Source organism: Eptesicus fuscus, chromosome 19, assembly GCF_027574615.1.
Source record: "Eptesicus fuscus isolate TK198812 chromosome 19, DD_ASM_mEF_20220401, whole genome shotgun sequence".
Taxonomy (NCBI): domain Eukaryota; kingdom Metazoa; phylum Chordata; class Mammalia; order Chiroptera; family Vespertilionidae; genus Eptesicus; species Eptesicus fuscus.
The window spans coordinates 54,183,103-54,208,328 of record NC_072491.1 but is presented as its reverse complement, the minus strand read 5'-3'; the positions used below and the strand labels follow the sequence as shown (position 1 = coordinate 54,208,328).

General features: G+C 53.4%; 1 protein-coding gene across 1 annotated transcript in view; it reads left to right on the top strand.

Annotated features, from left to right (window-relative positions):
* Positions 1-24,783, top strand: part of MMP16 (matrix metallopeptidase 16) — a 164,135-nt gene extending 139,352 nt beyond the window's left edge. Inside the window, exons 7-10 of the mRNA XM_008158863.3 lie at positions 9,385-9,523; positions 16,236-16,386; positions 19,172-19,287; positions 24,429-24,783. Of these exons, the coding sequence (XP_008157085.1) occupies positions 9,385-9,523; positions 16,236-16,386; positions 19,172-19,287; positions 24,429-24,763 (741 nt within the window). The 3' untranslated portion in view covers positions 24,764-24,783. The remainder of the gene's footprint in view (positions 1-9,384; positions 9,524-16,235; positions 16,387-19,171; positions 19,288-24,428) is intronic.
* The last annotated feature ends 443 nt before the right edge of the window (positions 24,784-25,226 follow it).

Genomic DNA, 25,226 nt, shown 5'->3' with positions numbered 1-25,226 from the left:
GAAACCCCGTTACCTTCATCAAAGCTGCAGCAGCGGTCGCCAGCCTTTCGGACCTCATGGACATCTGTGGCCGCGGACCACCGGTTGGCGACCGCTGCTCGACAGGAAGGAGCTTCTCGACTCTCAGAAGTTAACTTCTGGTTTTCACTGGCCTCTGCTTTTTTCTAAGAATTACTTCTGTTGAAGATAACCTCTGGCAGGCATTCCATTCTTTTACGCTCCACCTGCTTGATGGATTTCTCGCGTCATTTCATAATTCCTGAGCTCATCGCCCGGTTCACTCGAGCAGCGGCATGTGCCGGCATGTCCCGGGCGCCGTGGCTGTGCCGCTCGGTGTGGCCCCGTCGGGAGCTCGTGCTGCAGGAGGGAGGCAGCGTGAGCTTCAGTTCCTGGAGGAGCAGGAGGAGCAGGTCGCACTGGCCCGAGAAGCTGCAGAGAAAAGGCTACGCCGAGAGTCTAATTCCCCGGGCGCGTTAGAGATTAGCATTTGGTGCACTGAGAAGTCCATGTATTGAGGGAGAAGAGAAATATGTTGATGGCAGTACAAAGTAATAAATGATATAACTCAGAAATGTGGAAGATTTGATCAAAGTGAAGAGAGCGTGACTGGGTGAGACCTGCTCCTAGCTCACAGCACCGTGGACTCTGGGTCATTCACATGTGCCCGGGTGTATGCTGGGCATTTTAATCTCAAAAACTTAGAGGAAAACTGCAAGATGGATGCTGGTCTCTGTCTTACAAATGAGAAAACGGAGACTCAGGAAAGCTGTCCCCTGTCCCTGTGACCAGGTTTGTAAGCAGTAGTGAACACAGCTCTCCTGATTCCAAACTGTGTTTTTCACACTCAGGTTCACCACTGAGAAGAGTTAAGGACAGTTTCCAAAGCAAGGGGGACTTCAGAGTCTGCTTTAGCTAGTGAGCATGCAGGAGAGCTGCACTGAGCGCCTGGGGGCCGAGGGCCCTGGCCACGCGGTGCAGACAGACACGTCTGGTTTACAGCGTGGATGGTCCCACGTCCACTGAGGACGGGAACGCCTGCCCAGGTCTGAGCCCCGGGTTCTGTTTGCCTTTGTCGCTGACTCTGGTCTGACTGCCCACTGGTACCCACACAGGCCCGACGACCTTGACCTCGAATGAGTCTCATCCCCCCCAAAACCTGGTCTTCCTGCTGGACCCCAGGGCCGCCCTGCTCCCCTGCCTTCCGCAGACGCAGCCTGACTGCTCACAGTTTGCTCCTGACTCAGGGCCCTTAATATTTTAGGATGTCCCACTATTGGATGTCACTCTTTCTCAGGTAGCTTGATTTTTCACTTTTTTTCACTCTAAATGCTCAGCGCAGATCAGAAGCCCATTATCTCCTCAGCCTGGTCCCTCCAGTGTTGGATGAGAAAACCCAAACATGGGACTTCATTAAAAGAAGTTCCAACCTCGCTCTCCTCCATGTGTATAGTATTTACTGAAACTGTATTCAGGAAAAAAGATACATCACCTTCTTAATCTGCCCTGTAGAAGGACAGAGCTTTTACTGAGAATTAATGGTGGTTGCTAAGCCACATCCCACCTGGAACAGTGTGTGCATTTCCTGGCTACACTACAGACTCATGAAGCACAGGTCTTCATGGTCAGAACATGAAGCAAAGACCATCTAAATCCTGGAACTGAAGCTCACAGAAGCTGATGTCAGAGCTGGCCCCTTGGGTGCCCTCAGCCATCAACTCCCCATTCAGAATCCTGAAGTCCCTTAGGACAGAGATAACCTTTATGTTGAATGCTGAAACTTTTCATGTAACTGGTTAAGATATCTTTATTGTGTATATCAACCTCACCCCCTACTAATCCAATAAACAAAAGATAAACAGAAGATCAAAAACACATTATAGGATTAGAATTCTGAATAAGTATCTATCGATTGGATATTGTGAACCATTCCGTAAGTTAGAGTTTGTGAAAATAATTCATTATGGATATATGCCTTATTTCAGTCTTTCTAAGAAAAAAAAAAAATCAATATTAAAACACAGGAAAATTTATTTTGATATAATTATGGTGACAAAGGTAAAGAAGTCATTCTGAAGAATCCACATTTGTTATTCATAGAATGAGAGCAGAATAGAAACATGCTCCCTTATCTGGTCTTCCTTCTTATCAGTGAACTAGAGGCCCGGTGCATGAAAATTCATGCACTGGAAGGGGGTCCCTCAGCCTGGCCTGCCCCCTCTCACAGTCCAGGAGCCCTCAGGGGTGGGAGGTGACCTGGCGATCAGGGGAAGGCGACGCCCCCATCACACCTCTGCTGCTGCCACTGCCAGCTGCGCAAGCCTCAGCCGGCCCTGGTTACCTGAGCCTCGGGCGACCCTGGGCAGCTGGGCAGCCAATATCTGAGGCTTGTCTGTGCCTCGGGCCGGCCCTGGGTGTCTGGGAAGCTGACATCTGAGGCTTGCCTGTGCCTCGGGCCAGCCCTGGGTGTCTGGGAAGCTGACATCTGAGGCTTGCCTGTGCCTCGGGCTGGCCCTGGGTGTCTGGGAAGCTGACATCTGAGGCTTGCCTGTGCCTCAGGCTGGCCCTGGGTGGCTGGGGGCCTGAGGGGACTTGGGGACTCCGGAGGCAGGTGCATAGAGCGGCCAGATGTGCCTGGGGGGGGGGGGGGGGCGGCTGTGCCGCATGCCTGCTGCCCCGGTGGGGCTGAGGGGACTGGGTGCCACCATCCTGTGGCTGTGGGCGCCGCCATCTTTGAGGGCAGGGCAGTCAATTAGCATAGTCCCTCCTTATTGGCTGTGGGTGCCACCATCTTTGTGAGGGGTGACAGTCAATTAGCATATTCCCTCTTTATTAGATGGGTTTGGTTTTCTTGTTGCAGTGGAGCTGCTGTGCTGTGTGCCTGGCCCAGCACTAGGCTGGTTTCTGCTGTGCTTCCCTCCTCTCGGCAGCAGTGGGGGGCACGCATCTGGACTGAGGGTGTGGTTTCAGTTGTTGTTTTTTGTTTGTTAATTACATGCTTGACATTGAAATCAGTGCTCGCTGTGATATGAAGAACTGGCTTCACCCAGAGGTGGTCTGGCCTGTGCCTTGGCTAGTGGCCTCCAGGTCACGCCTGAGAGGCGGCTGTGTGGCAGGAGGCTCACCAGGCAGTGGGGGCCTGGCATGTGCCCTGCGTGTGCCCTGCGTGTGCCTTGTCAGTGACCTGGATGCTGAGTCCCACCACGTGGGCAGGCAGTCAGTCAAACATCGCTAGGAAATAAAGCCCCAATAAAACTCTGGAGGCTCGGGTGTGAGTCCTGGTTGGCATACCTGTGGGTATTGTCACCATTGATGCCAGGACAGACTGCGCCGAGGGCATGGAGCTCCTCAGATGTTCCTTTGTAAATCCCTGTGGCTGGTTTGATCTGCATCCTCTTCTTGTGAGAAACTGTAACCCTAAGGATAATAGCTTTCATTGTGGTTTTGGGGTCTTTCAGATCCCAGAGTGGTGCTGGGGACCCTAGACTGCCGCTGGTCTGCAGGGCCTTCCCTCGAATGCTGCCGCCGGGCCTCCTGGCCGTGGTGAGACAGCTGGGGAGTGGGCGCAGCCCGGGCTGTGCCTTCACCGCACAGTTTGGCTAATTGTGGGGATTTGACAATATCCAAATCCCAAAAATGTCTTAAGATCAGTGAGAGCTGCACATTTCTTAGTTTAAATCTTCTTTCTTTTTTTTTAATTAAACAGCTTCTAATGTATGATGGGATGATCCTTGAGCTTGAACATGGCTGTCACCCTGCGCCTGCTGCCTGACAGCTGCCTGTAACTCACTCACCTTCAGAGGAACGGGCAGGGTCTTCTGCTCCCGTGGTTTGAAGAGAGTATTTGAGTAGCATGGGTCCTCATAGGAAGTGATGCTTGGCAAGTTATTTACTGAGGATCAATATCAAACAGATTCTGATTTGACTTAAAGATAAGGTTTTTTGTTTTTTTTTTCTTTCCAGTAGTAAAAATTTAAACTAAAATTATACAACATTTTCCCGGTCCCAGTACATCAAGACTCATATCAGGAAGTTAAAAGAGCAGATGTTTCAACAGAGGTCACCAAAGGGGCCCTGGAGGTGACCCCAAGTCCTGCAGCGGCCGTGAGGGAGACTGCCCTGTGTCCGGCAGAGGGGGATCCCCCAGCCCCGTGGGGGTGGGGAGCTGCCAGGTGTCACCTCAGGAGCTGGAACCCTCACTGCAGGGCCGTGGCCTCAAGTCTCAGAGACCGCGGTGAGATGGCCGCAGGTGAGCATGGTGAAGGCAGCCGCTCGCAGTGCTGGTTAAGTTAGGGTTCATCATGTTATGATGGTTTCTATGTTTCCAATGATGATGGGTAAGTCTGGCTGGAAAATTTAACAAGTAAGACTGCTCTCCCAGGCTCCCTAGGAAGGTGGTACCGTCAGGAAGGGGGCGTGGCTCCCTAGGAAGGTGACACCGGCAGGAAGGGGGCGTGGCTGCCAGGTGAGGGCCTGTGTGGGGTGGTCCCTCGGCCCCCGGGCCTGCAGGAGGGCCTGTCCTCCTGACTGGGCCGGGCTGTCTGTGGACAGAACCTCAGTCCACAGCCAGTTGTATACCCATGGCCTCCGACAAAGGACCGGGAGCTTCGACTTCTTGTTGAACTCGTTCTATTTATGTTGTGTATTTTGGAAAAAGCAAAAGACAGTGGTCCTCTAAGGAAACGAGAAAGCAGAAAATAAATGTTCAATTTCGTTCAAAATACCATTTCAAATGACACTTGAATTTGAAATACCAACATGCTGGTTCCATTTTAATACACTGTGGCCACGTATGGCTTTTTTTCAGTTATTTTATTGATAACTTAATGTATTAAACATTTCTCCCACAAACCCCCATTGGATCTAGGGACACAACCCCTAATCAACTCGTTAAACTTTCTTCACTGAAACGTATAACTAGTCCCAATAACAGGGGGAAGTCTCTAAAAACCCTCATGTCCCTTCAGGTCAGGTTCTCTCCAAATAAGCTTGTTCCAGACTCAGGAAACAACTTCCACTTCAAGTTGTCGGAATTTTAGAATTGTGGATGCGAGCGACCGACCTGTGCAATAGATACTGCACAGCGATGTAAATAAGCAGCGTTTTGGCTATTTTTCCCAGGGGCGTTATTTCAGGAAAGCATTACTTAGTGTTTCAGAATCTTGTGAGGTTCAAATAAGAAGTTGTCTGCCTGAAATAGGACAGTTACTGGCTTTTAAATCCCAGGCCTTGTCACTCATTGGCAGGGCCTGGCTGATGCCCAGCTTCGGGAGCTGGAAAGCGGGTCGTTGTTAACGGACTCGGTTCTAGATCACCGAGATTCGGGAAGCCCCTGGGGTCCCAGCAGGACCTCCATGGCGGTATTCAAGGAGGCACTTTCCGGGACGCTCCTGGGTTCCGTAGCCTCGTTGGGGAGCAGGCATAGAGCCACCGCAAGGTCTGCGCTCAGGTGTGAAGGGCATTTCGTGAGCGAGACTCTGCTTAGGAGCAACGCCCACTAATTCATCCGATGGCTTTCTGCGCTGACCTTTCACATACCAGCAAAGAGGACGGGTGCTCCCGGGAGTTTTCTAGGTGTTAGCATATTTGGAAACATGTCAACTCCCCCACTTTCCCAACTTCATGCTGAAAGGAAAGAGGGTGAGGGTGAGCCCCGAGGCCACAGGCACAGACACGGAAGCCGAGGCTGCACTCAGAGCCAGACCAGGCCCGTCTGCCCGCCGCCGCTGCGTGGTTTTGACTTTTGTGTCCAGCGGCAAAAAGAAATAAAAGAAAAAAGTTCTTGGGACATTGCAGTCTGTAGCTAATAAAAGGGTAATATGCTAATTAGACTGGGGGAGGGGGGGATGGAGCATTTGAACCTGCCCAGCCATAAAGGCCCTGAAAGAGGTCTCTTCTGCTGTGAGAGACACTATGGGGATAATTGCAAAGTGTCAACAATTTTTTGTGTTGTTTCCTTAACTTTTTTTTTTTTTTAACTTTGTGTCACATTTCATTTGTAAAAAGGATGCAAAGAATAACAAAAATGTGGCTATAAAAGGAAACTGAAGCCTGTGGGGCATAATCGCTCTGTGCACTGGGAGGCTGGGAGGGCGGGAGGTGGCCGAGCCGCGGGGCCTGGTGCCTGCTCAGGGCCCGGCTGCCGTAGGTCAGGCTGCAAAGGACTCAGTTCCCAAACTACCGTCACAAGGACTGGCAGACGCAGCACTGCGATGACATTGGTCAGTTCCGGTGCGGCAGCGTTCCCACGGAGGAAGAGGGCTTGTTGTGCCGAGGAAATGTCTGGGATGAGCTGCGGGAGCCGAAGGCGCCTCTGGAGCAGGTGCAGGCTTCAGGGTCCCTTAGAGCCTCGAGGCTTGACAGCTCGGTGCTCGGGGGCCTTGGCCGCGGTCCCCGAGTTTCGGACCAGGCTGTTCCCAGCTCAGGGCTGACATGCCCTGGAGAAACTGCCGTGTACCCCCTCCGCTAGACAGCGCCCCACTTCCGACACTTTCACGTGCAGATGTCTTTAGGGTGTTGAGGACCTGAGCTCACCCGCGCTTGGCATCCTTCAGTAGATTTGAATTTGTCCCCCGTGTCCCCAAGAGACGCCACCGTCTCTCGAGTGGGTCCCTGCCACGGACCCGACGGCCAGCCTCACCTCGCGCTGACACGGTGCCTCCTGAAGGTCAGCTACGGTACAGTCTGTCGCTTTGGGTGACTAATGTCAGAAATAAAGTTGGAGACGAAAAATGACCAAGACCAATGTTTCACTTGAACAAGTGCCCTTATATTCCACCGTGATGCCTTTAGTGGCCGTTTCCCGCCCAACACCCTGAGGCCCTGGTAACCCCCGGTTGTGGCAGCAGCCTCCTGACCCCGAACCCCTCCCTCAGGAACCCCAGCTCCTGCTGAGGAATTGCTGGGGCTTCTCGGCCAGCCCACCTCCTGTCAGGAGCGAACCTCTGGTCCCGCAGGCCCTCGCCTCCTTGGTTGCCCAGTCCCTGTGTGTCCCTGGCCCTTCCCCATGGCCCGCCTCTGCTCCGGCCTCGGCCGCTCCGAGCTGCAGGCGCAGAGGGTGCTGACTCGGCTTCTCTGCCTGTCTCACTGCCCCGGGCTCTCGCCCCGTTTCCTCAGCCCCGTGGGCACGTCTGGGGGAACGAATATGACCAAAGAGGAAGCTGAAAGCAGTGCTCCATCGCGCCACTGAACCTGACTCTGCCTGTGTCACGTGATTCTCCGCTGTCCACCAGCCACAGCATGACCCCGTCATGGCGCATCGGCCCGGGACACCACGGGACGCCCTGGGACAAACGGCAGGTCACCAGAGGGCGGGGCTTCCCGGCAATGTCCTGCCGCGGTGACGCCTGTGCTGAGTGTTTAAGGAAATGGAGGAAGAGAGGGGAGGATGAGCAGAGGGCGGTCACTGAGGGGTGGTGTCCTGCAGAGGGCAGGGCTCGGGGCACACGGCCTGGAAGGTTCCTGTGGGAACGGCCCTGCACCCGGCCACAGAGCCGTGGCTCCCGGTCCCTCGCCGGCTCTTCCTCTCTGTCTGGGGCTCGGCGCCGGCCAGGGCTGCCTGGGGTATGTCCCAATGGCACAGGGGCTCCAGCCCCTGCGAGGCAGGGAGTATAAGCAAATATTCAGCGAACAACAGGTCAGTGAAGAAAATAAAACATGATGAATTTATAGAAAAAGATCGAGGAGACTACTTGGATTCAATGTTTACAAAGTTAAGTTGGATACACTGCCCTGGGTACATCGAGTCAAAGAGCCTACACTTTATCCAGCAGGGACTTAGTTTTTATTGTAAATGACACATTTTTCTTTGGGTCAAAAACAAAGGGATGGGCCCTGGCGGGTATTGCTCAGTGGATATGGCGTTGGCTTGAGGACTGAAGGGTCCCAGATTCAATTCTGGTCAAGGGCACAGGCCCAGGTTGCAGGCTCGCTCCCCAGTGGGGGGCGTGCAGGAGGCAGTCAATCAATGATTCTTTCTCATCGCTGATGTTTCTCTTTCTTCCTCTCCCTTCCTCTCTGAAATCAATAAAAATATATACATAAAACACAAAGGGATGGGAATTTTTGGTAGGTGAGCTAAGGACTCCGCGGTCTCCCATCAGGACCGTCACTGAACGGGGACCCACTTTATTGTTTTAACATCCATCACCACACACAGTTACAGTTAATTGGTCTTTTTCTTTTCTGTTGAATTTACTGGGGTGTCATCCTATATAATAAAAGCCTAATATGCAAATTGTCTCCTCGACTGGGAGTTCAACCAGGAGCTCGACCAGGGGATGGGGACAGAGGTGGTGGTAGCAGGCAGCCGGCAGAAGGGAGGCCCCCCAGCCAGCAGTGACGGTAGGCAGCCAGGGGAAGGGAGACGCCCCGGCCGGCAGCCGGCAGCCACTAGGGACCCTACCCATGCATGAATTTCATGCACTGGGCCTCTAGTTGGTTAATAAGATTACGTAGTTTCCAGGGGTACAATTCGATATAAATCCTCTGCATATTGTATTGTGTGTTCACCACCCCCTTTACCCGCTCCCCCTCCCCAACCCCTTTCCGTCTGGCAGGTCATGACCACACTGTCTGCATCTGTGAGTTTTGCTTCTCTTTCCTGCTTAATCCCCTCACCCTTTCATCCAGCCCCCCAGCCTCCCTCCCCTCTGCCCGCTGTGAGTCTGTTCTCCGTATCTCTGAGTCTGTTTCTATTTTGTTTGTTAGTTTATTGTTCATTAGAGACATAAATGTTAGACTCACAGCCATAAAACTCTCAGACATTTCTCGTAACCATATTTTTTTCTGATATGTCTCCTTGGGAAGAGAAACAACAGGACAAGTAAGCAGATGGGAGCACATCTCGCTGACATGTGTTTGCCCGGCCTGGAAGCCATCAGCAAACGGCCCTCTACAGGGCACTGTGGGGGCAAGTGGATGGGTGGGCAGTGACCAAGACTGGGGGCCGCTCTCATGATTCTCAAGATCACTTTGTTCAATCTCCGTGACCTTGTAGCTTATCGGCCCCAGCAGGACGCATTGGAGGGTGACAGAGGACTCCATGACACCTCAGGGAGGATGGGTGCAGGTGGGGCAGGCGGCATCCCCGCCCCAGTGGTGCTCAGCGCCCCTACCTGCCTCCGACTGAGAAGCTGGTTCCCTCCACCTGGCAGGACCTGGGCTGCACCCCTCCCCCCGGGGGGGCCCTGGGTGTAACCTTGGTGCCGGGATGAGTGCTTCTACGTTACCTTTGGAGCCCCTGTGGGTCAGCGCTGGGAGGCACCCAGGAGCCCCCAGGGTGGTGGGGGCAGGTGTCTTGCTGCTCTGGGTGTGTGCGAGGCGGCGGCCTCGGTGCTGGCCCGGCGGGCCCAGGTGACGCGGACGCCTCCTGTGCTTGGCTTGCAGGACCAGTGGTTCTGGCGGGTGAGGAACAACAGGGTCATGGACGGGTACCCCATGCAGATCACTTACTTCTGGCGCGGCCTGCCTCCGGGGATCGACGCGGTGTACGAAAACAATGAGGGCAACTTCGTCTTCTTCAAAGGTGAGGCGTGCCCCGTCCTGCTCCACTGTACGGGGTCAAGGTGCAGGGCCCTGTCGCCCTCAGAGAGGTGACCCGGCAATCCTGCTGGGTGGGAGGAACCACTTAGGATTCCTAGAAACACAAATGAAGTGAAATTTTAATACTTTCATTTATGTTTTTCCATGTGGTATCCCATGTAGAAGTCAAATTTGTAGGCTTTTTAGATTTTGCTTAAAAGCACCAAAAAAAGTAAAATGGATGAATGAATGAATGATTTAAAAGCCATTTTTTCTGCCCTGGTCAGTGGTTCAGTGGTTAGAGCATCAACCGGCACGCAGAAGGGCCTCAGGTTCAGTTCTGGTCAAGAGTATGTACCTGGGTTGCAGGTTCAATCCCACGTGTGGGAGGCAACCAACTGATGTGTCTCTGTAACATCCATGCTTCTCTCTCTCTCTTCCCCTCTCCCTTCCCTCCCTCCCACTCGCTCTAAAATAAATGGAAAAATGCCCAGCCCATGTGGCTCAGTGATTGAGCATCAACCCATGCACCAAGAGGTCCCCAATTTGATTCCCAGTCATGGCAGGGGCCGAGTTTTGGGGCTCAATCCCCAGGATTGGGGGGGGAGGGTGTGCAGGAGGCAGCCAATTGATGTCTCTCTCATCAATGTTTCTATCTCCCTTCTCTCTCTCTCTCAAATCAATAAAAACGTTTAAAAGGAAAAAATCCTACTTTAAAAACAATGGAAGAAATACCCTCCAGTGAGGATTAACAACAACAACAACAAACCAACCAACAAAAAGCCGCTACACAAGCAACACCCACCACTCAGGTCAACAGCAAAGAATACATCCCACAGGACAGAGCAATCTCCTAGCTTATTACAAACTATCCTATATAATAAAGAGGTGATATACAAACTGACCGTCACACCCTCACACAAGATGGCCGCTCCCATGTGGTCACGAGATGGCCAGCAGGGGAGGGCAGTTGGGGGGGACCAGGCCTGCAGGGGAGGGCAGTTAGGGGTGACCAGGCCACAAGGGAGGGCAGTTGGGGGGAACCAGGCCTACAGGGGAGGGCAGTTAGGGGTGACCAGGCAGGCAGGGGAGGGCAGTTAGGCACGACCGGGTTTCTTCATGAAATAAGGGGTTTGGGTTTCTTTTTAAAAGATTTTTTGGGTCGCTTGCTGTTTTATGCAATGAAATCTATTTCACTTCTCAAACTTTGCTTGATTTAGTAGTCAGTTTATGTTAAACTAGAGGCCCAGTGCATGAAATTCGTGCACTGAGGGTGAGGGGGTGTCCCTCAGCCCAGCCTGCACCCTCTCCAATCTGGGACCCCTTGAGAGATGTCCAACTGCCCGTTTGGGTCTAATCCCACCGGGCAGTCAGACATCCCTCTCACAATCCAGGACTGCTAGCTCCTAACTGCTCGCCTGCCTGCCAGCCTGACCACTCCCTAACCATTCCCCTGCCAGCCTGATCAATGCCTAAATGCTCCCCTGCTGGCCCAGTCACCCTCAACTGCCCTCCCCTGCAGGCCTGGTTGTCCCCAACTGCCCTCTCCTGCAGGCCTGGGACCCCCCAACTGCCCTCCCCTGCTGGCCTGGTCACCCCTAACTGCCCTCCCCTGCCAGCCATCTTGTGGTGGCCATCTTGCAAACACATGGGGGTGGCCATCTTGTGTGAGGGTGTGATGGTCAACTTGCATATTACATCTTTATTATATAAGATACTTTACAATAAACTAGGACATCACTCATAAAAGATTCACTCTGTCCTGTGGGATGTATTTGCTGTTGACCTGAGTGGTGGGTGTTGCTTGTGTAGCGGCTCAGGGCCTGCATGCAGGGGTGAGCTCAGAGGACTGGCCTGCCATCGCCAGCACTTGCTCTGCTGAGAACAATAACACTCAGGTCTGTAGGGCCGGGCAGAGCCTGGCTGAGCCGCCGTGGGCTGTGCACAGCTTGGACTGAGCCAACCCCAGGAGCCAGGTCCAAACTGATGGGACTGCTGTGTTGCCAGGACCCAGAGGACAGAAATGAGCTTAAACAGACCAAGAAAAGAGTTCTGAACAGCAGCAGCAGCAGCTAGTCAGTATCCTCAGGGCCAGCGTGTGTAGTGAGGGCGGGGAACGAAATGTAGCCTTTGGGGACACTGGGGTTAAGTGAGCCTGAACTTCCAGGCAAAGGCAAGAGTCCTTACAATTTATTCTGTCTTTGCAGACTCTCCCTTAAGGAATGGGGGATGGTCCGGCCTCAGCTGTGAGGACATGCAGGGTCCAGCCTCGGCTGTAAGGACAGGGAGCTGCAGTCAGACACAGTTTCACACGCTGACTGGCCCTGTGAAGTGGCCGAGTTACTTGCTCCCTGTGCCTCGGTTTCTCCATTGGGAACCTAGTTGGCATTCTTCTCCAGGGATCAGTTGGAGCATCAGCTGGGACGTGTGCCTGCATGGTGCCTGTTTGGCTCATGAGTGCCCAGAAGCTCTGCCCTCCTGGCATCCAGGATGCTGTGTCCGTGATGGGGAGGCCCTCCCCCACTCTTATTTGTATCCTGAGCAGCAGGAGGAGGGGTACTCAGCCTGCTTCCTTGCTGGCGGCCGGCAGTGTCCCTGACCCTGTGCTGGCTCTCACGGCCTGTCCCCTTGATAAACATTTTTTAAACTCCATTTGACCCCTTTTCCATGTAGGAATAAGCACGTAATTTAAAAATTCTTTGTGGGATTCTTTGCTTAGTGTGTGCCGGTCCTTCAACTGCACTGGAGTGAGCACCTTGAGTATTTCCGTCATTTTGTCCACAGCTCCCTCAGTGACGGGCTGTACTAGGCTCTTAGTGGACAGATACCAGATGGGTGAGTGGGTGGATGGATGGATGGATGGATGGATGGATAGATGATGGGTGGATGGATAATGGATGGATGGATGATGGATGACTGGGTGGATGGATGGGCAGCTGGATAGATGAGTGGGTGGGTGGGTGGGTGGGTGGGTGGATGGATGGTGGATAGATGGGTGGGTGGATAGATGGATAATGGATGGATGAATGGATGGATGGATGATGGATGGATGGTGGATGGATGGATAGATGATGGATGGATGGATGGATGGATGGATGGATGATGGATGAATGGATGGATGGATGATGGATAGATAGATGATGGGTAGATGGATGTATGATGGATGAATGGATGGATGGATGGATGATAGATGGATGGTGGATGGATGGATAGATGGATGAATGGGTGGGTGGATGGATGGTGGATGGACGGGTGGGTGGGTGGATGGATGGTGGATGGATGGTTTGGGTGCGTGGATAGATGGTGGATGGATGGGTGGGTGAATGGATCTCACTAAATAATTACTAGAGTACATAATCTGTAATGTCCTCTCCAGCCCCAAACAATAAGCAAGGCTGTTTGTATTATTTATAACTTATCTGTCTTTAATCAGACCTGGCCTTTTCCTCTACTTTCTGCCCAGTACAGTGTTCCTAGGAGCAGCTTGTTCCACTTGCTCCTGACTATGGCAGCTCCTATGAATTCAGGAAATGCCTCCACCTGCCAAGGAGGCGATATTTCCCTAGAGAACCAGACTGTTCAGTGGCAAGGTGCTACAATCCACCGCTCCTGTGTTTAAAAAAGGAAAATAGTTGAGTATGAATCTCGAATACTCAAAACCTAAATAATAGAAATGAAGTCACTGCAACTTTGTAGTGCGAAAACCTTTCCTCATTAAGATGCAGAAGGAACTGCCTAACTGTATGTCCTTAGTAAAGACTGGAGAGTTAAATCTGTAACTCGTAATCATCATTGAGTTGTTTTCTTGAGTTCTGTGCCACAAATATGCAGGCAAGGTGTTTATTTTCCTAATTTTGTGTATAATTAGCTGCTGGGATCTCATCTTGCCACCTGACAAATGCTTGCCTGATCACCCCCTAACCACTCCCCTACCAGCCTGATCAATGCCTAACTGCTCCCCTGCCAGCCTGATTGCCCCAAACTGCCCTCCCCTGCTGGCCTGATCACCCCTAACTGCCCTCCCCTCCTGGCCTGGTCACCCCTAACTGCCCTCCCCTGCTGGCCCAATTGCCTCTAACTGCCCTCCCCTGCAGGCCTGGTCCCCCCCAACTGCTCTCCCCTGCAGGCCTGTTCACCCCAACTGCCTTCCACTGCTGGCCCAGTCACCCTTAACTTCCCTCCCTTGCCAGCCTGGTCACCCCTAACTGCCCTCCCCTGCTAGCCCGATTGCCCATAACTGCTCTCCCCTGCTGGCCTGATTGCCCACAACTGCCCTCCTCTGCAGGCCTGGTCCCTCCCAACTGCCCTCCCCTGCTGGCCTGGTCCCCCCCATCTCCCCTTCCCTGCAGGCCTGGTTGCCCCTAACTACCCTCCCCTACAGGCCTCATCGCCCCCAACTGCCCTCTCCTGCAGGCCTGGTCACCCCTAACTGCCCTCCCCTGCAGGCCTGGTCACTCCTAACTGCCCTCCCCTGCAGGCCTGGTTGCCCCTAACTGCCCTCCCTTACAAGCCTGGTCACCCCTAACTGCCCTCCCCTGCTGGCCTGATCATCCACAACTGCCCTCCCCTGCCGATATCTGGTGGCAGCCAAATTTGACCACATGGGGGCGGCCATATTGTGTGTTGGAGTGATGGTTAATTTGCATATTACCTCTTTATTAGATAGGATATATAGGATAAGAATTTCCTGGTGGAACTGTCACCATCTCCTTTCTCACACCCTGGCAGCTCCTGCGATGCCTGGACAGCAGGCCGATGGAGCTTCTGTGTTCTTTTTCTCATGCTCTCACCCCAAGGGACCTCGTGCTCCCTGGTGGCAGCCGTGACGGGAAACATGTGGAGGTTCCTCAGAAAATTAAAATAGAACTGCCTTACACCCCGCTGTTCACTTATTTATCCAAAGACTGTGAAACACTAATGTGAAAAGACATATGCACCCCCAATGTTCATTGCGGCATTATTTACAACTAGAGGCCCGATGCACAAAATTCGTGCACGGGCTTTAGCCCCAGCCTCCGCCCACCGCCATGGCCAGGGGCCTCTGCCGCCTCTGCCGCAGCCCCTGCCCACTGTGGCTTTGTCCAGAAGGAAGGACGTCTGGTCTAATTAGCATATTACACTTTTATTATAGACTAGAGGCCCAGTGCATGATTTAATCATGCACCTGGTGCACCAGCTGGCTGTCTCTCCGCTGGTGCACCGGCCTTTCGAACGCCTCCGGCGCAGCCATGGCGCAGACGCTGAGCAGACACTGAGCTCGCAGTGCCAGTGGCGCCACGAGCTCAGCGTCCTGCTGGCCCAATCAGCTACCCCGGCCACCCTGAGTCCCGCCCCCTGCGCCTCCCGCTGGCCCAATCGTGGGCATAGCGGAGTGATGGTAATTTACATATTACCATTTTATTATGTAGGATAGCTAAGGTGTACATACAAGCAAACTAAGTGTCCAATGATTGATAAATGGATAAGTAAATGCTACTCAACTATAAAAAAAAGAATGAAATCTTACCATTTGCAGCAACACTGATGGTCCTAGAGTGCGTTATGCTCAGTGAAATAAGTCAGAGAGAGAAAAGCAAAACACTGTATTATTCCACATATGTGTGCAATCTACTACCCAAAACAGAAAAAGTAATAGACACAGAGCGCAGGCTGGTGGCTGCCAGAGTGGAGGAGGGTTGGGAGCTGGCTACTGTGTGAAGAGGATCAAGGAGTCCAAACCGCCAGTGACAAGCCAGAGCGTCCTGGGTGCCGGGCAGCACGTGACTGCATTCCCGGCCCTGCTGCACACGTGGACGGGGCTCCGACAGCAGATGTTAGGAGGGCTCATCACGAGAAGGAGGAAGTTGTAATGTAACTGGACTTACTGTGGGGTCATTTCCCAGTTTATACAAATGTGCAATCATTACACTGTACACTGACACTAATGTGAAGTGCCATGTCAAATAGACCTCAGGACAAAAACGGGATGAGGTGGAGAATGGCTGCCCTGGAGGCGCTGGCGATCAGATCAGGCAGCGGTGTTAGCAGCGTGCAGGGAAGGCAACGGTGGGTCACGGGAGCGGAGCCGCAGCGGCAGTGTGGGCAGCCTCAGGGGTAGGGCCTGCAGGCTGTGTTGTCTGTAGATCATTCCAAAGCAGCAGTAGACAGACCGCCGTTTGCCTTCTCTCTAGTACTTTGCATGCTCCGCAATTCTGAACAAAGGTGAGTTACTGTTCTCCCCTCAGGAGCCCCTCACACGGGGGAGGGGACTGCTAGACACGGCGGATGAGGTTGTAAGACTGCGGGATTATGGATGCTGATCATGAAGGAAAGGGGTTGGCCTCAAGGAAGTGTTTTCTCAGAGAAGCGCGTATAATGGGCTCAGCGTCTGAGGGCGGCAGGATGCGGGAAACGTAGCCTTGGACCGAGCAGGGCCTTGGGTCCCTAGGCGGAGCGTCCGTGATCCTTGGTTCAGAACGGTGGCATGGTGGCAAGCTGTAGGTCTTTCTTTGTTTCTTAGATTAGTCCACCATGCTGATTGGGTTCTTAAATAGTTATTCACTATATCCACCTTCAGAAATAACAGGGATGTTTCAGAAATAATGTCCGGGTTCCAGCTGTGAGCGCCGCGAAGCCGCCTGTGGATTTCACGGGCCCATTTGAATGCATTGCCAGCGGGGTGCTCTGACTTCTGACCTCGAATCAGCGTGTTGTGCGTCTGCGCTTACTTCCCACAGGTAACAAGTACTGGGTGTTCAAGGACACGACGCTGCAGCCAGGCTACCCTCACGACCTGGTCACTCTCGGGAGCGGGATCCCCCCTCACGGCATTGACTCGGCCATTTGGTGGGAGGACGTTGGGAAAACCTATTTCTTCAAGGGGAACAGGTCAGTACACACTCGCCGAGGGAGGCGCTCAGTGGTTAGCGAGGCTGGCGTCTCTAGCCTACTGCAGGCATGTCCTGTGGGTGAAAGAGCTGGTGTGAGGAGATCAATTATTGAAATCTGGAATCGAAATGTTTTTAACATATTTTACCGTAACAGGCGACATCAGTCTTCCTCTACCAAAGGAGATGTATTTATGCACTTAAACGTATGGCATGTGTCTGTTTCTCTTCTCTGTGGCCTCTCCGGCCGGGAGCTGTGGAGGCCGAGCGACCTTGCCTCCCCTGGCAGTGCGTTTTCTTATCATTTTACTTCCCTTGGGTCCAAAGTTCTTTTTAGCAAAAGCTTTCTTCCTTATGGTGCATATTTACAATATCACCAGTTTTAACATTTTACATATTTTATATATTTTTTGAGGGAAATATTGAGACATTGAGAATGTATTTGTCTTTACTTATTTCTGCTTCCCATTGGCATCTTTCTGTGTAAAAACTGGGCGGAGGGACAGGCTCGAGATCCTGGACATGTAATCGTGTTGCAAGCAGGGATCTCGTGACTGCTCCGAAGCACAGAGAGAGGAGCCGAAAGGGAGGCTGTGAGCTGCTCCTCCAGTTCAGAGGGAGGCCTCCCGCTCCTCGGTCCCACGTGCTGCGGGAACTCGTCCACAGGTCCCTGCCTGCCCGGTCCATCCTGAGCTACAGCTGGGCCCTCGGACACACGCTGATCCTCATAGATCCAGCTCTCGGATGCTGTGTCCCCAGCTCACCGCTCAGCATCTCCTCACCACTATGTCCAAGGCTCAATGGCCATACTTCACGCTAAGCTTAACCTTGGAGAAACTCAAGATGCTTCCAAAGAAGGCAGTAAAATATAGGTCCGCTTTGTTTCTATTATTGTGGGTTACACTAGCATCACACAGAAAAGCACGTTCATTTTTTTTTTTGTGGTGAGAACCTGGGACACACCTGTCCCCTGCGGGACTCGCGGCCTGCCCTGTCCCGGGGCCCTTCCTGGAGCCACCTTCCCTCCGGCCCCTCTGAAGGGCCAAGGTGCCCCCTCGCCTGCGGAGGCTGGCAGGAATCACAGCCCGTGGACAAAGGACCCCCCCACCACCATCCTGGCCCAGGAAATATCCAGAAAAGACCAGAAAAAAATTTTTTCATGGTTTTAGCCAAAACAGTTAGTTCCAAGTTCATGCACAAAGTGTGTGATTTCCCAAGCCTGTTGGTCAAACACTAGCTTTAGCCGAAGGTCAGAGGTGTTTAGAAATGGTTGTCAGGTGAATTGGGGGAACGTTCATTGCATGTAGGGGAAAGGGAGGACTTTACAACCAGCCAGGACTGGCTGCAACCGGCCTGTTGGTGTCCTCCTCCCAGCACTCTCCTCTCACACAGGAACAGTGGATCCATCTGAGGGGTGTGCTGTGATCACCACGTCATGCCTAGAACATTCCGTCTGCCCTGAAATAGGCGAGTTTACTGTTGATCCTTAGAACATCCCAGGCATCAGCTTGTGAGGCTGAGAACATAGGGGTCGGGGGCCCGTCCGCCCCTCTGATGCCGCAGTTCTGTGAGGCACTGGGCGTCGGAAAGTCCCGACTTTGCCTCTCTGTTTTCCTGTCCGTCCACCCTGAGGACTCGCAGAACTGCTCCCTGATGTGCACCAGGCCCTGAACTCAGACACCAGGGCCAGACTCAGGGCCTCCGCCCCTCCCCCAGAGCCCCGCCCGATGGCCCTGCAGGGCCCTGCTCTCCCTCCCGATGGCCAGGCCCCAAACCCCTGAGCTGCCCTCACCTTCCCTCACACGCGCATTCCATCCACCAGTTAGTGCGGGGCTGCAGGAAACAGTACTCCGTCCCCCCAGCTACCAACAGCCCCCGGCGCGCAGCTGGCCCCTGGGATGCCTGACGGCCTCGCCATGCGCTGCGGCTCCTCAGCTGTGAGGCCCGCAGCAGCCGGTCCCTGTGACAGGGAAGCCCGGCCAACGCCCCTCTGCTGGCCTGTGGCTCCGCCTCCCGGCAGGGCCCCGGCTTGGCGGGGCTGGAGGGTCTGTGATCGTGGATGCTGGCCCACACGCCAACCTCAGCCCCCTCTGCTACCTGCATCGTGGCTGCTGGGCACTGGGCACCAGGCGTGTTCCTGCCACGGAACTTTCCGCAGCTCCCGATGCCACCTGGAATGCCTTCCCCCAAAGCAACCCCTGCCGCTGCTCACTTCTCCCCGGCTCAGGCGTCAGCCGGTCACAGACGCTGTCTGTCCAGGCACTGGGAGGGGCTGACCCGCGTTCCTGGATAACGTCCTCTGCTTTAGCGCCTCACTAGCTCCTTGCACCTGCCGGCATCGCACGAGGACGCTGTCCCTCCCCCCACCTGTGTCTCCAGCACCCACAACACTGCCAGGCAGCAGCGGGCGCTCAGCTTTGCTGAAGGAATAAGTGGACCAAGATTCTGCTTGAGATCATTTCCCAAAACAATGTACTGCTGCCTAAGGAAGATTTTTTAAAAATGCATAGGTTGATGCTACCCTTTTGAATTGAAATGTAGTTTTTATTAACTGTAGCATGCTGACTGAATACACAATAGCATACCCAGTTTTCACAGACACAGGGGAGGAAACAGAATTCGTGCTTTGGTCTCGCTGTCTTCCCAGGGGTTAAGTCAGCTCTGAAATCGCTGCAGGGTCGGGGGGAGCGGGGGGGGGGGGGGGCAGGCAGCGAGGGGTGGCTGTCTGCTGCCCCTGCGCACGCCACCTTCTCCCCGACCTTGCGTGTTGTTTCTCGTCGTTGCAGGTATTGGAGGTACAGTGAAGAAATGAAGACCATGGACCCCGGCTACCCCAAGCCCATCACCGTCTGGAAGGGCATCCCCGACTCTCCGCAGGGAGCCTTCGTGCACAAGGAGAGCGGTAGGCACAGGGCAGCAGGCCCCGCGGGTGCGCAGCCATCGCTGGCGCCGTCACTAGGAAGCTGCATCGCATCACCATGTGTGTGAGCGTCCCTTCCTCGAGTTACGTTTCACGTTCTGCTCCAGATGTTTTCTTAACCTTAACTTATTTTAGTTTATACAAGAAAAAGGGAAGTTCTGTTTTAAAAGGGGGGTGTGGATACCTTTGAAGTAGAGACACCGATTTTTCTATTAAAGTCCGTGTGAAGATAATAACACACCCGTGGGCAGGAGCTGGTCACGGAGAAGGTAGGTGTCAGTGGCTGAAGCACAGGGCACGTTGAGGGTGTTACTTCCACGTGTGTCGTTAGCTGAGATCCTCAGCAGACCAGGGCCCTGCTCAGACGCCAGGCCTGATCGATTACCAATGCGCAGCGGCCAGAGTGGCCCCGCCCCTGGGCTCCCTCAGGGTTTGAGATTCAGTGGGTCCTGAGGGAAGCCAGCCAGGCCACGGGCAGTCCACGCCCCCTGATGCACATGTCACGCTGAGCACTTCTCTCCTCACCCAGGGACACTAACTAGGACTAAACGGCAGCAACAATAATTCAAAATAACGTCAAACACAGTGTCCCGGAACAAGGGGAGGGAAAGAAATAGCACCCCAAAGTAGCAGAAAGAAACACGCATCACGTGATTTACCGTAGGAAATAGGAGGGAATGGTTCCCTGTGGCCCAGAATACCAGGGAAAGTCTGTGCTTTCCCACAGAACAAATGCCCGTCGCCTGAAGAACAGAGCTGCCTTCCCCCCAAGCTAACTTCATACGGAGAAAAGCCGCTCCCTTATATTCCGGAGTTAATGTTTTCACTCAGCAAAGAATAACTAAAATACTGACACACACAGGCGTGTTGGGAAAATCACTGCTTACGAATGAGCGAAAACTGCAGGTGCACCCTCACACACCTGTGTCTCCTGGACCGGCCCGATCCGCCCCGTGGCATCGCTCAACAGCTCGCTTTTCATCTCTAGGGAAACCCTCCTGGAATACCCGCTTTTGAGGCCTGATCCTTGCACTCAGTGCCCATGCCCGTATCACCTCTGCAAGGCGGTCCCCGGTGACCGGTCCATAGATGTGCGTGCCGTCACCCTAGAGCCGCGCTCTGGCGGGGAGGGTCTGAACCCTGGTGCTGTCGGCGGCAATATCCGAATCGGGGAGCTCTCAGTCTCATCTCCCACAGCCGACTCCGTTCTCATTCTCTGCTCAGTCTCATGCTGTGGCTTCTTAGCTTAAACGTTGCTTCCACTGTGTTTGTATGAAAGAGCAGCTCAGATGATGCAGTCAACATGTTTGCATTTACACTCAGACCCCAAGTGCCTCCCTGTAAGTCAGCCCATGTGGTGGCACTCGTTAGCCCTGAAATCAGAGATGATACTGTTCCGAGCTTTTGTCTCCTCCACCCGCTCCTTCCCATGTAGCCTTTCTCCCTCGGAATTCTCTCCTAATGATAATTACTTTAAAGCCCTTAAAATTCAGCTATACATTTTTGAAGGCTGTTTTTTGCATTAAAGTGGACTGTGCCATCCTGTCATACATCCTGACATCAGTTCTGCACCTTGACCAAAGAAATAGGACCGCTTGACGCCACTTGCTGAGTGCCTGCCTGCAAACATCGATGGTGCTTATGGATTCATTTTCTCATTAACTGTCCAACACAAACACCTCTTTCCCTCATTTGTGGCGCGTAAGTGAGGACAGCATCGCAGCTGGCTGAAGTGACTTGTCACGATCATAGAAGCGGTGAGACGAAACCGGAACATCAGCCTCAAGAAGGTGCTCGGATCACGGTCTCCGGGGAGGAGGGAAAGTTGGCCCTCTTTCCCTCTGTCGCAGCCTCACGATGTGGCCGGTGTGGGGCCCGTGCTCGCTGTGTGGCCCTGAACACGCCAGGCTGTCAGGACGGGGCCTGAGCCATCCCTCCTGTCCCACCGGTAACCGTCTGATGCAGCAGTTTGCTTATTGTCCTCCTCGCTCTCCGCCGCAGAAATAACCGCAGCAATCCAAACGGCACTGGGCTCACGCAGAGCGGAGTGGGAGGACTGGGCCCTCGCCTTCCACAGGGTGTAAGCAACAGCGAGTTTTCTCCACTTGCCATTGTTTTAGTCACAGTTGACATTCAAGGATGTACCTTACGGAGGGACCCCTGCATAAGTCTGCACCCCGGCCCCGTGCATGCTTCGTGCAGCAGTGTTGACTGATCCTACGCCGCACTCTCCATCCCGGGAGACTTTGCTCATAGAGAATTGGAGTAACGACTCTGTTTACCCCCTTCAAGTTGCTCCCTGGTTGACTGCTGTAAAGCCCCACCTCCTGGCTACTCCACGTTCTCTCCTTAGACAGTGCAGTGTTTTGTTTTGTTTTAATTCCTCACCTGAGAACATGTTTTTATTGATTTTAGAGAGAATGGAAGGGAAAGAGAGAGAGAGAAACTTCAGTGTGAGAGAAGCACTGATGGCTGCCTCTGTAGAGGCCTGGCGGGGGTGGAGCCCGCTGCCTGGCTGTGCTCCCTGACAGGGAGGGGAGCCCACAGGCTTTTGAGGTGCAGAATGACACTCCAGCGCACTGCACCACCCTGGCCAGGGCTCTCGGAAATGGGCTGCTAAGGGTACTGCAAGATGCTGCTTTTAACAGTGCTGCGTTCACGTGGCCAATCGCAGCCACGCCTAGCCTGTGAATGTCCCAAACGTGACAATGTAGGTTAATTCTTCTGAAGTAGCTACTCTTAGTAAGTAAGCAGATTACCTCAAATCCACCCTCAAAAGGAAAAATGGGTACATAAACATTTTCTCAACCAACTGACATTTCACAAACGGGAAAACTCCTGAATCATTGACTGAGGTGAACTTGAGGTGTAACAGATTTCTGTTACAAAGACTTTGGGCTGCTTCTCAAGCACATTTTCCCCTCTAACTGCTACCGACTGGACTTCTTCTCTCTAACACATGTCTTCAGTAAACTACAGTTCGGCTTCTGTGTTTGGAGTGTGTTACGTAAAATTGGCCTCAGATCGGATAAACATGAAAATGGAAACTTCTGCATTTCCGTAGGATACCCAGTGGCTCCTAGTAATTGGAAGCTGTTGGCTTCCAGTTCATCAGAAAGCCGTGTGGAGGGTCCGTGGAATCCTAGACCTGGGTCCGGTCCTCGCAGGCCCGCCCCGTTGCTGCATCCGCTTGCTGAGTGGTTGCATTGGGGTCACAGCGTCATCGAAGAGCAGCTCCCGCAGACACATCTGGATTGACACTCGTGCTTTCGCTGGCGAGCTGTCCTGATGGAGAAACGCCCGTCGCCACGGAGGCAGCAGCACGCTCTCTGGCGTCGGCATTGAACAGAGCGACTTCCTCGGCGGAGGGCCCGCAGCAGCGGTGGCCGGGCCTGGTCTTCTGAGCCATGTCCAGAGTGTTCGGTCCGCTTGTCTGTCTCAGGGTGCTGTCTGTCACAGCCTGTGCTGTTTAGCCGAGGCGTGTTTGTTCAGAGACAGGCGCTCTGCCAAGGGCCCCGGTCTTAGAAAAAGCATTCGTGTTCAGGACTTGGGAGGCCTGAACTTTATCCCTGAGCCTCTTATCTTTGCCTGGAAAGTACAGGTAATTAGTTCCACTTGACAGAGTAGTTATAAGGGTTAAAGGTGTCATTTTTCTAGTTTTTTAGCACAGACTTCTTCCATAGTAAGTGCTCAATAACAGAGGAAAAAGAAACGCCATTAATGAGCATTAAGTCTAAAGTAGGCATACTGTTCAAAACACACAGCTCCTCGAGTATCGTTTTTAAGTAATTATGACATTAAAACATTTCTCTTGGCCTCTTGAATTTTATCTCAAAGCAAGAATTAAATGCAGCCCTGGCCGGTGTGGCTCAGTGGGTTGGGCGTCATCCCATACACGGAGAAGTTGCTGGTTGGATTCCCCATCTGGGCTCATGGCCAGGTTTCAGGCTCATCCCCAGTAGGGGACCATGCAGGAGGCAGCTGATGGATATTACTCTCTCACATTGATGTTTCTCTGTTCTTCCTTCCTCTCTCTTTAAAAAAAAAAAAAATCAATAAACTATTCTTAAAAATAAAAACACGAATTAAATCCAAGAAAGATAGTCACAAAGAAACTTGATTTGAAGGTGCTGTGGACAGGAAGAAAATCTGGACGTGTGCTAACAAAACCAACAGAAATTCAGAGGCAGTCCTCTGAGACACACATGTCTGTAGTCGAATTGCCACCCGCTGGGAAAGGCTATCTTCGCACCCTCATGGTCTGGAACATAGTCACATGCACTGCCAGACCCCAGGGCTCCCCATGCCACCTCCTCCCCATGAAATATATGTTAGTTATTAAAGATAGAATTGTAGATCTACCCATACTCCACATTTCTTTACTCTAAAAGGATTAATAATGGCTTTGGAAGTTCTGTAAAATATGTTAAGTGACATGAATTTAACAGAGGCGAAGTGGCTAAGAAAGTTATATAGTGAGGGCAAAAACAGGAGATGCAGTGGGGAGCCTAGAGCCAAAAATGAAGTCTGTCACCAAGCACTAGGATGCCTATGGTTTGTTAATATTTCTGGTTCCAATGAGGAAAGGCAGCCTTGTCTGGGAGGCCCAGATGGTGAGGAGTCCCCTGAGGGGTTTCCTGGAGGGGCCGCTCACCAGGGGTCCTGTCCAGCCACAGCCTGAGGCGGACAGAGCTTCAGGTTATCAGGTGCGGCCGCCTCTTCCATGAAGATGGATGTGGTCACGTGGGATGCCCTGTGCCCTCAGTCCCGTGAGCCTCCCTCCAGGGCAGACGTGTGGACGGGGTAGAGGTGCTTGGCCTGGTCTCTCTACACCCTTGGCAGCGAGCCCTGCTCCCGGGCTGAGCCTCCCGCTCCGAGTGCACAGTCCTGGGCACACGGGCCTGGGCACACGGTCCTGGGCACATGGCTCGTTGCTCCGTTCATGCATTCAGTGCCTGGTTCTTGTATGTGCCCTGACTGGGGATCGAACCACAACCTTGGCGAATCGGGACGGCGCTCTAACTACTGAGCCACCCAGCCAGGGCTTAGTCTGTTTGATTGTCTACACTCATCCGCTTCCACAAGTAAGTGTTTCCTCTGTGTGCTGTTTCCTCCCCACCCAGGCTTCACATATTTCTACAAAGGAAAGGAGTATTGGAAATTCAACAACCAGATACTCAAGGTGGAGCCCGGATACCCCAGATCCATCCTGAAGGACTTTATGGGCTGTGACGGACCCACAGACAGACACACAGAAGGACACAGCCCGCCCGACGACGTGGACATTGTCATCAAGCTGGACAACACGGCGGGCACGGTGCGGGCCGTGGCCATCGTCATCCCCTGCATCTTGGCGCTGTGCCTGCTGGTGCTGGCCTACACCGTGCTCCAGTTCAAGCGCAAAGGGACGCCGCGCCACATACTGTACTGCAAGCGCTCCATGCAGGAGTGGGTGTGACGGCCTGTGCCTGCGGTCACTGCGGATGCCAGACACGGCTGTGATGTGGCTCCTCGCTCAGAGCGGGCGGCGCGGCCTGGCCGGGGCTGACCTTGCACCACAGGCTGCTGGTCCTGCGCGGGCGGAATTCGGTCTCGGCGACGGTCCCCTGATGCAGGTCCCTGCGCCCGCGTCTTTGTCTTTCTTTGTTCTTCCTTCTAGGCCTTTCCTCTGCACGCTGGTGCCGGCACATCTTCAGGACGGAAACCGGGGGAGATTCTTCCTACGCGTGCGAACAGGATGCCCTTCCGCAGTCTGAGCCCATTCCTGGGGGAGAAAAGCAAATCGGAAAACTCACGCATTTTTGCTTTGCAACCAAGAAATCCGTAAGAGGTTGAGCTGAACTTGCAGGAGAGCATGAGACCAGAACAGCTTTGTCTCCAAAGAAGAGCGCTCCGACCCTCGGCGCCCGCGCCAGCCAGAC